At 44.0% G+C, this 15080-nt stretch overlaps 1 protein-coding gene across 1 annotated transcript in view; it reads right to left on the reverse strand.

The window, feature by feature from the left end:
- LOC144894420 (dynein axonemal heavy chain 9-like) overlaps positions 1-15080 on the reverse strand; it is a 95780-nt gene that overhangs the window by 63425 nt on the left and 17275 nt on the right. The window contains exons 10-23 of the mRNA XM_078789168.1: positions 14814-15076; positions 14196-14357; positions 12951-13173; positions 12648-12814; positions 10856-10999; positions 10594-10753; positions 9498-9653; positions 8233-8365; positions 7870-8147; positions 6750-6880; positions 6536-6662; positions 4177-4329; positions 3877-4002; positions 607-846 (exon numbers count right to left, since the gene is read on the reverse strand). Coding sequence (XP_078645294.1) covers positions 607-846; positions 3877-4002; positions 4177-4329; positions 6536-6662; positions 6750-6880; positions 7870-8147; positions 8233-8365; positions 9498-9653; positions 10594-10753; positions 10856-10999; positions 12648-12814; positions 12951-13173; positions 14196-14357; positions 14814-15076 — 2463 coding nt within the window. The remainder of the gene's footprint in view (positions 1-606; positions 847-3876; positions 4003-4176; positions 4330-6535; positions 6663-6749; positions 6881-7869; positions 8148-8232; positions 8366-9497; positions 9654-10593; positions 10754-10855; positions 11000-12647; positions 12815-12950; positions 13174-14195; positions 14358-14813; positions 15077-15080) is intronic.

Here is a 15080-nt window from a genome sequence, read left to right on the forward strand (position 1 = left end):
TAATTATCTTGTTAAAATCCTCTAAATGACATCTCCACCTTCTCCCTCATTAAAAGAAGAAATAACAAACAACAACAACAACCACAAAGATCATTATTTTGTCTCATATTACATTTGTGGAGAGTTATTACATTTATAGATTTTCACTTTCCCACATATGTAATAATTTCCATTTGCAGGAAATTCAGTATTAAGTTTGCAGTAGGCAAATTTTATTACGTTTGTGGGAAATTCATTACATTTGCGGGATTATTACATTCAAAGCTGCAGATTTGTATTACGTTTGTGGTTTATTACGTTTGTGGGCAGTTACTACGTTTGCGGGTGTAACACGTATCACTCATTGGTGCTAACAAGGTGCTGGGAACAGCGAGAGTGGGTAGAGCTGAGGCAACATACATACGTAGTAGCCACCTTGTTCGCCGCTACTCTTGTGAAGAAATGTGCTTGGTTAGAGAAATGACTAGAATTTTTTTTTGTTTTACCTTATTTCCGTATGCGGATAACATAATTGGTTTATACATTTATTTACTGTTAATATTCTACTTTTTACTATTATCATTGTGAGCCATGTGTCATACACTGTCCATACACTGTATACTTCACCTTCTGAGCAATCATCTTGGCGACTACGTCTCTGGCGTGGACGTCGATAGTGCAGATGGTCATGACTTTCTGCCGATCTCCAGGTGACAGTTGGCCAATCAGCATTGATATGAGGGTGTTGAGCTGAGACACCTGCTTCTTATAATACTCTTTTAGAGCGCCGTCATGGCCTTCTTCAAGACGGGCGAAAGCCATACCCACGTCTGATGTCCACCATATCTGAGTGCAGGTCAGTGCCACCTGAAAGCAGACATCACACACGCGTATACACTCAGCGACAAATGTTTGTTCATAGATCCTTGGTTTTAAACCTTGCAAATACATTTATAAAAATGAGTCTGCACGGCGGTTGAGTGGTTAGTGTGCAGACCTCACAGCTAGGAGACCGGAGTACAATCCCACTCTCGGCCAAGAATTGTTAATATGTCAAAGTTTGTTTTCTTATTGCTATTTGTTTGAGTCTTTTCACTGATGTATGTTGCAGCTTTTCTTGGCCAGGTCTCCTGTTGATCTAATGGGTCTTTTATCTGGATAAATAATGCTAAAATTAATAAATAAACCATCACGCACCATCAATAGAAGGAGAAGCATACATCTGTCCATATGTGACATTAAATTGTTGCATTGACTTTATTTCAAATAAAGATGAACGTCTCCACTACGGGTAGTTATGAGGATCCTTTTTAAGTCATGTTCATGCACTTGATGCTACATGAAGTTTAATATGCATCATTTCATAATGCTTTACCAATCACTCGAGCAGACGTCTGAGTCCTGGTAATGCAAAAAAAAAAAAAAAAAAAAAAAAAAAAAAAGAACAAGCCTATTGATTCATCGTCTCACTTTTTAATTTGTTTTGACCCGTGATGATGAGTTCATGGGTGCGTTGGTGTTAGATTCGTTGATCGTTTTACCCCAAACTAATTAAACAAACTTTAGCTTTAGTCTGAGATGATGCATCTCACGGCTCAAAAATGGCATTTAAGTTTTGTCACGCAAAACTATCATCTGATTTAAATGTTGATTCCGTGCACTCCTGAATTAAACATGAGCCAAAGAAAAGGGCAGGGGTGTTCTTGTTAGTAAAAAAAAATGCTAATATACTGCGTCGTAAAATCTCTGCCAAGCCATTTTTTTTGTTTTTTAGTGAGGTCAGACAATTAACTCAAGTCCTAGGGCAGCATTAAAATTTCACTTTCTTTACGGAAGCTGGAAAATGAGCCTGGACGGTTGTAATTCATGACATGTCAAAAAATGGCATGGATTGTCACATTCTGTTTTCATTCTTGTCTTTTAGTTTCTATCTGTTCCCCCAATCGGTTTCTTTCCTTGCTCAACTTGTGGTGCTGGGCAGCTATTAGTCCGCGGCATTATACCTCGTCTGTGACTCCAAGGCAAAAGTGACTTGAGCAGCTTAAACAGCACCAATGTGATTTATGCATCCATCATTGTATGGAGTATCAATGATACATGATCCTATTCATTATTCGTATGGCATGTATTTGCTGCTTAGCTGGGTGAAGCACAGGGAACTTCCAAGTTTTTAATCATTTGTCCAATTCCTTTTATTTGGAGACTCTAGCTCAGGGGTTCACCAAGGGCCACACTACCTTTGACGCTGATGATATCACATGACTCATCCATCCATACAATGTGCTGAGGGCCAAAAACTCTTAAAACAAAAATCATGGGATAAAAAGTCATAAAATGAAAACTCTAAAAAGTCAAAATGATCAGGTAAAAGTTAGAATTATGAGATAAAAAGTTGCAATAAAGGCATAAAAAGTCATAATTATGACATAAAAACTGGGCTGTATTGGGGTGTACCCCGCCTCTCGCCTGAAGACAGCTGGGATAGGCTCCAGCAACCCCAAAGACAGCTTGGATAGGCTCCAGCAACCCCAAAGACAGCTGGGATAGGCTCCAGCAACCCCAAAGACAGCTGGGATAGGCTCCAGCAACCCCCAAGACAGCTGGGATAGGCTCCAGCAACCCCAAAGACAGCTGGGATAGGCTCCAGCAACCCCCAAGACAGCTGGGATAGGCTCCAGCAACCCCCAAGACAGCTGGGATAGGCTCCAGCAACCCCAAAGACAGCTGGGATAGGCTCCAGCAACCCCAAAGACAGCTTGGATAGGCTCCAGCAACCCCAAAGACAGCTGGTATAGGCTCCAGCAACCCCAAAGACAGCTGGAATAGGCTCCAGCAACCCCAAAGACAGCTGGGATAGGCTCCAGCAACCCCAAAGACAGCTGGGATAGGCTCCAGCAACCCCAAAGACAGCTGGGATAGGCTCCAGCACCCCCCGCGACCCTCGTGAGGAACAAGTGGTAGAAAATGAATGAATGAATGAATGAATGAATGGTTTGTTCTGCTAATGGCTTTATTCTAACAATGTCCACTTTATTCTCGCAATAGTAACTTTTATTAACTTTTTTTGCTGTTTTGTTTGGTTTCATAATATGATGATATCACATGACTCATCCATCCATACAATGGGCTGAGGGCCAAAAACTTGTATTGTTCGTTCGTTCATTTTCTACCGCTTTTTCCTCACGAGGGTTGCGGTGAGTGCTGGAGCCTATCCCAGCTGTCTTCGGGCGAGAGGCGGGGTACACCCTGGACTGGTGGCCAGCCAATCACAGGGCACATATAGACAAACAACCATTCACAGCAGTTATGCTTTTCATCTTGTAATTATTTGTTTATTTTCTCATCATTTAGTTTTTATGTCATAATTATGACTTTTTTTAATCCCTAATTCAAACTTTTATCTGAAAATTTTGACTTTTTAACATTTTCATTTTATGACTTTTTATACCATGACCTTCTTCTCGTTATTATGACTTTATTCCCATAGTATTTTGACATTATTTTTGAAACATCGCAGCAACATCATTCATTCATTTTCTATCGCTTATCCTCACGATGTTTGCGGGGGGGGTACTGCCTATCCTGGCTGTCTTGGGGCGAGAGGCCAGCCAATCACAGGGCACATATAGACAAACAACCATTCACACTCACATTCATACCTATGGACAATTTGGAGTGGCCAATTAACCTAGCATGTTTTTGGAATGTGGGAGGAAACCGGAGTACCCGGAGAAAACCCACGGAGAACATGCAAACTCCACACAGAGATGGCCGAGGGTGGAATTGAACCCTGGTCTCTTCACTGTGAGGTCTGCGCGCTAACCACTCGACCGCCGTGCCGCCCTCTTGTATTGTATTGTATTGTATTTTATTGTATTGTAATGTGGGTCCTTTTACCTGAGCTGGATAATCAAACAACCACTGTTCTCGAGGTTTATCTTCATAGGTCGTCACCGCCTCCGTCATCTCATGACGCACGGTGGAGCGCATGGTGTCCAAAACCCGATTCAACCAAACCTCCACCTTCCACAACAAGAAAGACAGAATGAAGAAAAATCAGTAACATAAATAAAGCTTACATAAGCTTTAGCAGTGGAATATAACATTTCCAATTTACATGATATGCATTTTACAAAGACAACGATGCATTGGGCCTTAATGGGGACATGAAAACAACATGCTAACGTTCCACTGTACCTGTCCGGAACAGTCACACGGCTGATTAAAGGGCACGTACTCCTCATCTTTGCTGTACATGCCCAAACCGGTCTTAGGAGGACTGCCCTGCCCATCTGCTTGTAAATGCATTTTAGCCATGTTGTCGAAGAGCTTAGACAGATGTCTCTGGACCTGGGAAAACACATAAAACACATTCACGTTAAGCTCGGGCTCAAGGTACGGCATTTTTGTCCCATTTGCTGATGAGAAGGCATGCTCTACTGCATGCTGCTTCTTAGAGAGATTTATTGTCAAAGATGTATTTCTGATAGGAGAACTGAATTGCTGGGGGGACAAAACCATAATCAACATTGCCTCAGTGTGGACACTGAAGGTACCACAGCTGATCCGAGTGCAGCACTTATCATAAATGAAGTGAAACATGGATTGGGCACTTTGACTCATGGCCAAAACCCGGATGGAGCATCCCGCAATCGGCAATCAGCCTGACTCATTAATCCACAAACAGATTATGTTTCTTCCGTAATCCTCATTTCCCTCGATTGTGTATCACTACTGTATCATGTTTATATGCTGATATGGACACACATGCATTTTTATAGACCAATATGTTGGCTTTGTGTACATCGACCTGCTGGACGGTCATGAAGACCACCGGGAATACGAAAGTTTGACTTATAGTGTCCACGGTTTTTCCATGAGGTCCAAAGAAAGGATGCAAGGGACATTTTGTAAAGTAACGCGAAGACATGTAATGTACATTTTAGAAGAAAAAAACAACATCTCATCTCTAACCTAATTTCCCCGCAAATACCACTGCATCATGTTTTCCTGCATATTTCAACTATATTCTACTAAAATTATTTTTTCCTCATCATATTGCAAGTTTATTCTCTGAAAATTGCTACTATTTTTCTATTCATAGTTTGGCTTTCTTCTGGTAAAATTACATTTCAATTTCTGATGTTTTTTTTATTTAGTATTTGGTTCCTTCTGGGGCTGCACGGTGTTCTAGTGGTTAGCACGCAGACCTCACAGCTAGGAGACCAGGGTTCAATTCCACCCTCGGCCATCTCTGTGTGGAGTTTGCATGTTCTCCTCGTGCATGCGTGGGTTTTCTCCGGGTACTCCGGTTTCCTCTCACATTCCAAAAACATGCTAGGTTAATTGGTGACTCCAAATTGTCCATAGGTATGAATGTGAGTGTGAATGGTTGTTTGTCTATATGTGCCCTGTGATTGGCCATCAGTCCAGGGTGTACCCCGCCTCTCGCCCGAAGACAGCTGGGATAGGCCTCAGCAACCTCCCAAGACAGCTGGGATAGGCTCAAGCAACCCCAAAGACAACTGGGATAGGCTCCAGCAACCCCAAAGACAGCTGGGATAGGCTCCAGCAACCCCAAAGACAGCTGGGATAGGCTCCAGCAACCCCAAAGACAGCTGGGATAGGCTCCAGCAACCCCAAAGACAGCTGGGATAGGCTCCAGCAACCCCAAAGACAGCTGGGATAGGCTCCAGCAACTCTCCAAGACAACTGGGATAGGCTCCAGCAACCCCAAAGACAGCTGGAATAGGCTCCAGCAACCCCAAAGTCAGCTGGAATAGGCTCCAGCACCCCCCGCGACCCTCGTGAGGAAAAAGTGGTAGAAAATGAATGAATGAATGAATGAATGAATGAATGAATGAATGGTTTGTTCTGCTAATTCTTGTTATTCTAACAATGTCCACTTTATTCTCGCAATAGTAACTTTTATTAACTTTTTTTGCTGTTTTGTTTGGTTTCATAATATGACCACTTAAAGAAAGTTTTCTTTAATATTTTAACATTATGCTCAGAAAATGACATAGTTTTTCCTCCAAATATTAGTTTATTCTCATGAAGTAACAACTTTTTATTGAATATTGTGACTTTTATTGGAAAACTACTGCTTTTTTTGCTGTTTTTGTTTTAATTTTCTTGTTGAATTCATTTTTCAAAATGTGCCACGGGCCAGTAAAAAGCAGTGTGGGCACCCCTGCATTACAGCGCATACAAAAAAGACAGTCATCGCGACTTCATGAACTTATTTTTTTTTACTTTTTGTGATCCCCTCAAGAATCGCAGCATAAAACACAACTGCTCTCTAAAATGTTTTTATTGAAACACTAAAGCTAAGTCACTCCCAAAACGCTGGGCCACAAGCGGCTTAACATTGACTTTTCCACGTCTGATTTTGTGGCATTGAATCATGCAGGATTGGCTAATAACGTCAGTTTGCCGTTTCATTATTTTCCAATATTTGCAAAAACTAATGTATGCTATTTTTTTCATACTTGGAACAGACTGAAGCGCGTGAACAAATGATTGCTGCGCTTCAGGCCAAAATGAATGGAGCCACCTGGTGTGGGTTGGTCCCATTAGACAGGATGTCTAAGAGATCTGCAGAGGAGATGAAGTAGAATCGAGGGAAGGCCAGTCGCTTCGAGTCCAGATACTCTGCCAGGGCTTTTTCACACAGAGACAGCCTGTGGAGACACACACACATAATGCACACAGAGTCGGCATGTGTGTGTGTGTTCATGTGGAAGTATTCATCTGGGCGTAACCCTCACCTGCACTGGATGTCCTCCAGTTTGTTGAAGAGACCCGGCCGACCGGTGGCCTCCACTACGTTGGGCGTTTGATGCAATGCGTTAGCCAGCTCTTTGAAATCGACATCAATCCTTTGGAAGCGCTTCGAGTCCTGCACACCATTCCACAAGGGAGGGGATGAGAAAGGGAGATTGGAGGTATGGTAAGAAACATCTGGGTGGAGGTGCATCACTGGCATCATGGGAGCAACTAAAAGGTCAATATGACCTTTTCTCTATTTCTCTATATATATCTTTTCTCTATCACCTCGTACTTCGGTACTTGACAAAAATAAAAAAAATAAAAAATTAAACTATATTAGGAAAGCAGGAAGTGAACAAATTAAAGAAAGAAAAAAAAATAAATAAAATTAATTCATTCATTTTCTACCGCTTATCCTCACGAGGGTCGTGTGGGGTGCTGGAGCCTATCCCAGCTGTCTTCGGGCACACCGAAGGTACACCCTGGACTGGTGGCCAGCCAATCACAGGGCACATATAGACAAACAACCATTCACACTCACATTCATACCTATGGGCAATTTGGAGTCACCAATTAACCTAGCATGTTTTTGGAATGTGGGAGGAAACCGGAGTACCCGGAGAAAACCCACACATGCACGGGGAAAACATGCAAACTCCACACAGAGATGGCCGAGGGTGGAATTGAACCCTGGTCTCCTCGCTGTGAGGTCTGCGCGCTAACCACTCGACCACCGTGCTGCCCCATAAATAAAAATTAATTAAATAAATTAAAAAAGAAACTTAAACTATATTAGGAAAGCAGGAAGTGAACAAATGTAACAGTTACTGATTGTAAAAGTACCAGATGGAGGGGTAGGATTTAATAAGCTTTGCTTCTTCCTACTCCTTTTGGACATGTGGAACTGTGAACTGATTATGGGATGCACTCAATTGCATGTTCAAATAAAATAAAACCATTACCATTACCATTACCATTACCATTACCATTACCATTACCATTACCATTACCATTACCATTACCATTACCATTACCATTACCATTACCATTACCATTACAGATGTGCGATGAGCTGTGTTTGAATAATCCAAACAATATGCGGAGGTCTGTCTTCATCACCTCAGGCAGCTGACTGCGTATGTCCTCTGAACCGATGAAGATGCTCTCCAGGTGTGTCCATGTCCGCTGCACCTCAAACCAAATGGAGATGACTGAGTCGGCAACAGACAGCTTGCTCTGCCAAGATGCCACTTCATCCAGGAAGTGGGCGATATGCTTAGAAGACATGAGGTTCTGCAGCTGGACTTGGTTGTCTTCCAGTATCTCGATAAGCTCTTCGTCTGAGCGCAGCAGGGGGACCTGGGTGCGGTGGTGGGGCTCGTACTGGAATTGCATACCTGCATGGCACGGGGTGTGTTGGTCAGCAGAGGTTAGCTCTAGGCACCAGAACAGAAAAACTCATATTGGAAGTTCTGTCTGGACCTTTCCATGTGGAGTTGAGCTCTGAGAGGATTTTCTCCATCCCCATTTCTTTGACAGCCTTGTCCACGATCCCTCGTACCTCCTCTTCAAAACTGTCCAGGTTCAGTTGAAGCAGGTCACCGAGAGTTGTTTCCTGAAACGTTTGAATGACCATTCCATTTAGAAACCCACCAAAATACTCTACAGTGGTACCTTGGTTAAAGTCTGCCCCGGTTAGCATGTTTTTTGGTTAACAACCAAAATGTTGACTAAAATGTTGCCTTAGCTTGATGGTTAGATGGCTAACACCATCTGCCATTTTGGATTACGCAGCCAAGACAAGCGTGATTGCACAGTTTTTGCTTGTAGAACCCCGGGACCACACTGGATCCATAATGGCTCCAGTCCTGATCCAGTCTGGCTTGTCACTCACACTGACTCCACTCGCACTCGTGAGAGCAGATGTATGCCTTGTATACAGGAAGTTCTCGTAAACAATAGCCGTATTTGCCTGCACAGCCAAAACGTTAGACCCCAAACAGATTCCATTGTGGCATACGGCCGCTGGACCTGCACCGCACGGTGCCTACCTACCCAATGCTTCCGGCGGCTGCAAAGGAGCCACATTTTCGATGAACCACATCCTCTCTTGTAATCCTGAGCTGGTCTTTCACCCTTGTCACACTCATCCATATGCCATGAGGCTGAAACCGCAGCCCTTCATAATCTGGCAACCGTCGACTATTGCTATGTTGACAATAAACGTGCCTTTGTTTCCTATTTGTCCCAATGCTGGCGCTTCAAAAAGACGGTTAGAGATAAATGTCAGAAAATGTCATGCAGATTGTTTCTATTCTGCCACCACAAACACAAAGAAACGTCTGTATAATTAATTAATAATAATAATAACATCGATATAATAAGACACCAGCCACCAACCAGTGCCATCCAATGCTCCTGTCATTCATTCTGAGGATGTCTCCTACTAATGAAAGCCTTCAGTAATGATAGTGCAGCCAATTTCATCTTGCCGTGCTTTTATATTTTGTCCTAAAACAAACAATACCAGCATAATAAACAAATATGTATTACAACACAAGTACAATGCAATAAAAAAAATTCCCGATGTGCATATCATTAACCTAATTATTGGCTTGTTTGGAGCGCCACGACTTGTGCCAGATATTAAAAATACACGCATATGCACAGTTCATCTGAACATCAATGAAAGCGATGGTTTTCTGCACACTATCATCAATTTCTGTGTAAATGGATAAATGGCAAACCTGATCCATGGTGAAATGCACCCCAGTAGCAGCCATCAGCTGATGCCAGTGTCTGCCTCGTATTGCTGGCTTCTGGAGCTCCGCCACAGCCCGCAGGGAAATGAGGAGGTTTTTCACCTTGCTGTCCAAGGCTGTGAAGGCCTCCCACCCTCGAACCTACAAAGTGTCAATCAGAAGGGAAATACAATGGCCCGAGCACCTCAAACCTTGTTACTGTACGCTAGGATGCCACTATTTTGTGGATGAAACTACACCCCATCATGCTAAGAGTTTTCCTTATCTCTACTGTTGCTGATTATTATTAGTCAGCCGTGATTTTACAAGAATAAAGTCAAAATATTTATCGAAAACAGACATATTCTATCAATAGAAAGTATTCATTTGATGAGAACAATGTCATAGTATTGTGAGGGAAAATAACAGCATGTATTTAAAATATTGAAGAAAATAATGTTGTGGGGCTGCACAGGGAACGAGTGGTTAGTACAAAGGCCTCACAGCTAGGAGACCCGAGTTCAATTCCACCCTCAGCCATCTCTGTGTGGAGTTTGCATGTTCTCCCCGTGCATTCGTGGGTTTTCTCCGGGTACTCCGGTTTCCTCCCATATTCCAAAAACATGCTAGGTTAATTGGCCACTCCAAATTGTCCATAGGTATGAATGTGAGTGTGAATGGTTGTTTGTGTATATGTGCCCTGTGATTGGCTGGCCACCAGTCACCACGAACCTTGTGAGGATAAGTGATAGAAAATGAATGAATGATGTTGTGGACGTTGTTGCTGCAATGTTTCAAAATTAATGTCAAAATACTATGATAATAAAGTCATAATAACAAGAGGAAAATGTGCAAGAAGAAACTTCAAATAATTTGAAAATAAAACAAAAATCATGGTATAAAAAGTCATAAAATGAAAACTTTAAAAGTTTGAATTATGAGATAAAAAGTTGCAATAAAGGGATAAAAAGTCATAATTATGACATAAAAACTAAATGATGAGAAAAGAAACAAATAATTACGAGATGAAAAGCATAACTACTTTGTCTCCAACCACATGGCCCCATCCTGATCCCCCCCCCCCCCCCTCGCTTTTCCTCACCTCTTTATCCAGTGCCCGAATATCTTTGGAGAAGCATTTGCACTGCAGCTCCATGTCCTCCACATAAATTTGTCTCCAGGGAGTCATTTTCCATGCCAGCATGCTGGATTCCACCACAGCGATCATGTCCCACAGCTCCTTCAGCAGGCCCACCTCACGCCTCGGAGGTGAACCACAGGAGATAAAGTCAAGTCAATCCACGCATTGAGAGGGCGTAGGATTAAATAGTGATCAGTGTCCCCATTTGGCACGGCTTCTTCACCTGCATTGTTGGAGTTGTTTGTACTCAGAGACTGTGACCTCAAACAAGCTGGCAGATTCCACCAGGGAGGTCATCACCGCCTCCTGTTCCTGGATCCGCCCATGGAAAGCATCCAACGTCTGGTGTGGATGCTTGCTGTCAAATCTGGATGAAGGCAAACATATTCACAGTCTTGTTAACCAACAACTGAAATGGCTGCCCGACATTATCGCAAATTCATTCATTTTCTACCGCTTTTCCTCACGAGGGTGCTGGAGCCTATCCCAGCTGTCTTCGGGCAAGAGGCGGGGTACACCCTGGACTGGTCGCCAGCCAATCACAGATTATCGCAAATTGTAAAATACAATAAAAATGACTTACAATATGTAAATGGCATGTAATCCATACGCTATTAATAGACCAATGACACACATGACTAAGATGGCGTGACTAATTGCTAATGGTCGTTATTGTGACATCCATTTACATAGGCGAGTCAGATGTGGGCCTCAAGATGACAGCTTCTTGTTCTTTATGAGTGACAACACAGGGAAAGGCGACATTAGCTCAAACATATCCTGTATGATACTGTACAGTGGACGAGTGGTTATCATGATACAGGAAGACCTGGGTTGGATTGGCATCTCTGTGTGGCGTTTGCATGTTCTCCCTTCTCCCAAAAACGTGCATGTTAGCTTAAGGTAACTTTGGTATGAATGTGAATGTGCAGGTCCTGCCATTGGCTGGCCAAAGTGGCCTGGGATAGGCTCCAGGACTCCCTGCCACACTAATGAGGGGTAGCAACATAGAAAATGGATAGATGGAGGTTTGGTGGACAACAGGCCTCTTTATAGGCAGTACTCCAACACTAAACAGATACAATTGGAAAAAAAAAGGTTTTAGAATAAAGCTGGGCGGCACGGCGGTAGGAGACCAGGGTTCAATTCCACCCTCGGCCATCTCTGTGTGGGGTTTGCATGTTCTCCCCGTGCATGTGTAGGTTTTCTCCGGGTAGTCCGGTTTCCTCCCACATTCCAAAAACATGCTAGGCGACTCCAAATTGTCCATAGGTATGAATGTGAGTGTGAATGGTTGTTTGTCTATATGTACCCTGTGATTGGCTGGCCACCAGTCCAGGGTGTACCCCGCCTCTCGCCCGAAGACAGCTGGGATAGGCTCCAGCACCCCCGCGACCCTCGTGAGGAAAAAGCGGTAGAAAATGAATGAATGAATAAAGCTGCAAAATTTGAAGTGTGGCGGCACGGCGGTCTAGTGGTTAGCGCGCAGACCTCACAGCGAGGAGACCAGGGTTCAATTCCACCCTCGGCCATCTCTGTGTGGAGTTTGCATGTTCTCCCCGTGCATGCGTGGGTTTTCTCCGGGTACTCCGGTTTCCTCCCACATTCCAAAAACATGCTAGGTTAATTGGCGATTCCAAATTGTCCATAGGTATGAATGTGAGTGTGAATGGTTGTTTGTCTATATGTGCCCTGTGATTGGGTGGCGACCAGTCCAGGGTGTACCCCGCCTCTCGCCCGAAGACAGCTGGGATAGGCTCCAGCGACCCTTGTGAGGAAAAAGCCGTAGAAAATTAATGAATGAATAAAGCTGCAAAATTTGAAGTGCGATGACGCAAGGAGTGACTCTAAGTTCCGACGTCCACTAAAAGTCGTACATACCGAGGCCCCCCTGTACTGAAATGAAAGTCCCTGTTCATGCCTTTTTATAAATGTAAAATCAGCATGGGATGGAATAATAATTTCCTCCAATGTATCTAGGACACATAACCTTTAAAAAAGCGGTCTTCTGTTACCTGAAGGGCGCATTGTTGCGAAAGTACTCCTTGAAATTGTGTTGCTCCACTTCAAATGAAGCACACCTTCTCCGGAACCTGGCCACTTCAGTAGCCTGCAGCGGGGCCACCTGCTGTTTCACTATTGTAGCCTTCTTTTTCACATTGGTCCACTTTTCTGGCAATTCCTAACAAAACGGATCCAATGGGACCAACATGGGCGGGCGGCAAAGATGAATGAATAATTGATTACATGGAGAGGGAATGTTTCATTCAAGCTAAAAGACAGACAATCAGACACTGACATTAATGATGGCTCCTTACTTCTAACTGTTTGTGTACCACGTCAGGAACGTCCTGTTGGTAGTCCTTCAACAAAGCAACGGTTTGTTGCAGAGGTTCAAACATAGCATCCGCAGTCTGCTGTCTCTCCTTGACTGCCAGGAGATGGCCCATGACTCCCACCAGTGCGTTGTAGTCCTCTTTGTCCACTCGCTGGCCCAGACCAGTCTCAACCATGATGATGAAATCCTCCAGATCTGACAGACTAGAAATGAATACTAATATGATTTCATAATCAATTTCACAGCCTTCAAAATCTACACTATACAGTAGCTGTTAGAAACAGTTATACTCTGTCATCCTATGAGCCTTTAACCAGACTTCCGACTTGACTTGGACTTGGACATGAATGACTCAGACTTGGTAGAATCCCAATTCCACTCCTTACTCCTTATCTTAGCCCTAACCCCCAAGGTTCCTCATTCATGGGAAGAATGTTGTGTCCCAAGTCTCCCTAAATCAGTGCGTCTCAAACGGTGGGGGGCGCGGTAAACTGGCAGCAGGGACACATTCAATGTCAGTAAGGACCTGCCAACATTCAGTTTGACTCTTGAATACGCTTGCATGCCTCGCAGCTGCACATTTCCTTGCATATTCCTTGCATATTCCTTGCATATTCCTTACATATTCCTTGCATATTCCTGCTGTCAGTTCGGAGGTCAGTCTGTACCGTTGCTACCCGTCTACCATTGCTGTCCCCCAGTGGCAGCAGGACAGAAAATAATTGAGAACCACTGCCTTAAATTAAGGGCTAAGCGGTCAGTTCTAAGGGTGTACAGCCAAGACACCCATTGTGGTTGGGGACCACGCCTGAAACGTAGAGTAACAAAGTTTACTCAGACACAACGCCCCAGTGGCAGAGTCGAGACCTAAGAAGCAGATACTGTCAATGTCCGCATTTTGAAGCAGAACTAGGCGGGGTACACCCTGCACTGGTGGCCAGCCAATCACAGGGCACATATAGACAAACAACCATTCACACTCACATTCATACCTATGGACAATTTGGAGTGGCCAATTAACCTAGCATGTTTTTGGAATGTACCCGGAGAAAACCCACGCATGCACGGGGAGAACATGCAAACAGGGTTGAATCGAACTCGGGTCTCCTAGCTGTATGGGCTGTGCGCTAACCACTTGATCACCGTGCAGCCTTTACTGCTGCATTACTAACAGTCAAATATTTGTGAAGTACTACGTGGTACAGTATATCAAACTGTACTCTACCTGTTGATCACATGCTCAATGAGGTGCCGCTTGAACATGAAGCTCCATTTCTTGACGATGTTGAGCAAGGCGATCTTCATGCTGCGCCCGTCCACCCGCATCCAGCCATGGAATACACGCACCAGCTCCAGAGACTGCAACTCCTCGTAAATCTTCTCATACCTAAATCATAATGAATTGAAAGCATTTCAATGTCGGACATCCTTCATCAGGATCCAGCGTTTTAAGGTAAAATATAAAGGTAAGCATAAAAATAAGCAAATTACGGATAATTACGGATCATTATCTGTATTCGGGTTGACTTCAAATTGTCCATAGGTATGAATGTGAGTGTGAATGGTTGTTTGTCTATATGTGCCCTGTGATTGGCTGGCGACCAGTCCAGGGTGTACCCCGCCTCTCGCCCGAAGACAGCTGGGATAGGCTCCAGCATGCCCGCGACCCTCGTGAGGAAAAAGCATGAATGAATTTACTCGGCCGACCAAAAGCCTCAGTAAGTGTTGGCTGTCGGGAAGAACCGCAACCGTGCTCAGGCGCGGAAATAAACGTGTTAAAAGTGAAAGTCTTCACAAAGCTTGTCAAGTCTGAACAAGTTCATGACATCGACGACCAACCCACCTATCCACCTGCTGTTTGAAGTTATCGAGTGTCGGTGGCATTTCTGGAATACCCTCATCACCCCGAACCAACATCTCATGGCTGGGCGGAGTGTGTCCATATCGGAGGAAGTGCCGCAAGACCTCCTTCCTGTCGTCGACATACAGATAGCTGTAAGTCTCCATAGAGTTGCGGAACACACAGCATGTCGTCATGAGGTTCTGGATGCGATCCATGAGGAGGTGACGCATGTCTGCCAAGTCTGTCATATCTTCCATGTCCTCCTGA

The sequence above is a fragment of the Doryrhamphus excisus genome, linkage group LG2, assembly GCF_037039965.1.
Source record: "Doryrhamphus excisus strain RoL-2023G ecotype Guam linkage group LG2, RoL_Dexc_Guam_v1.1, whole genome shotgun sequence".
Taxonomy (NCBI): Eukaryota; Metazoa; Chordata; class Actinopteri; order Syngnathiformes; family Syngnathidae; genus Doryrhamphus; species Doryrhamphus excisus.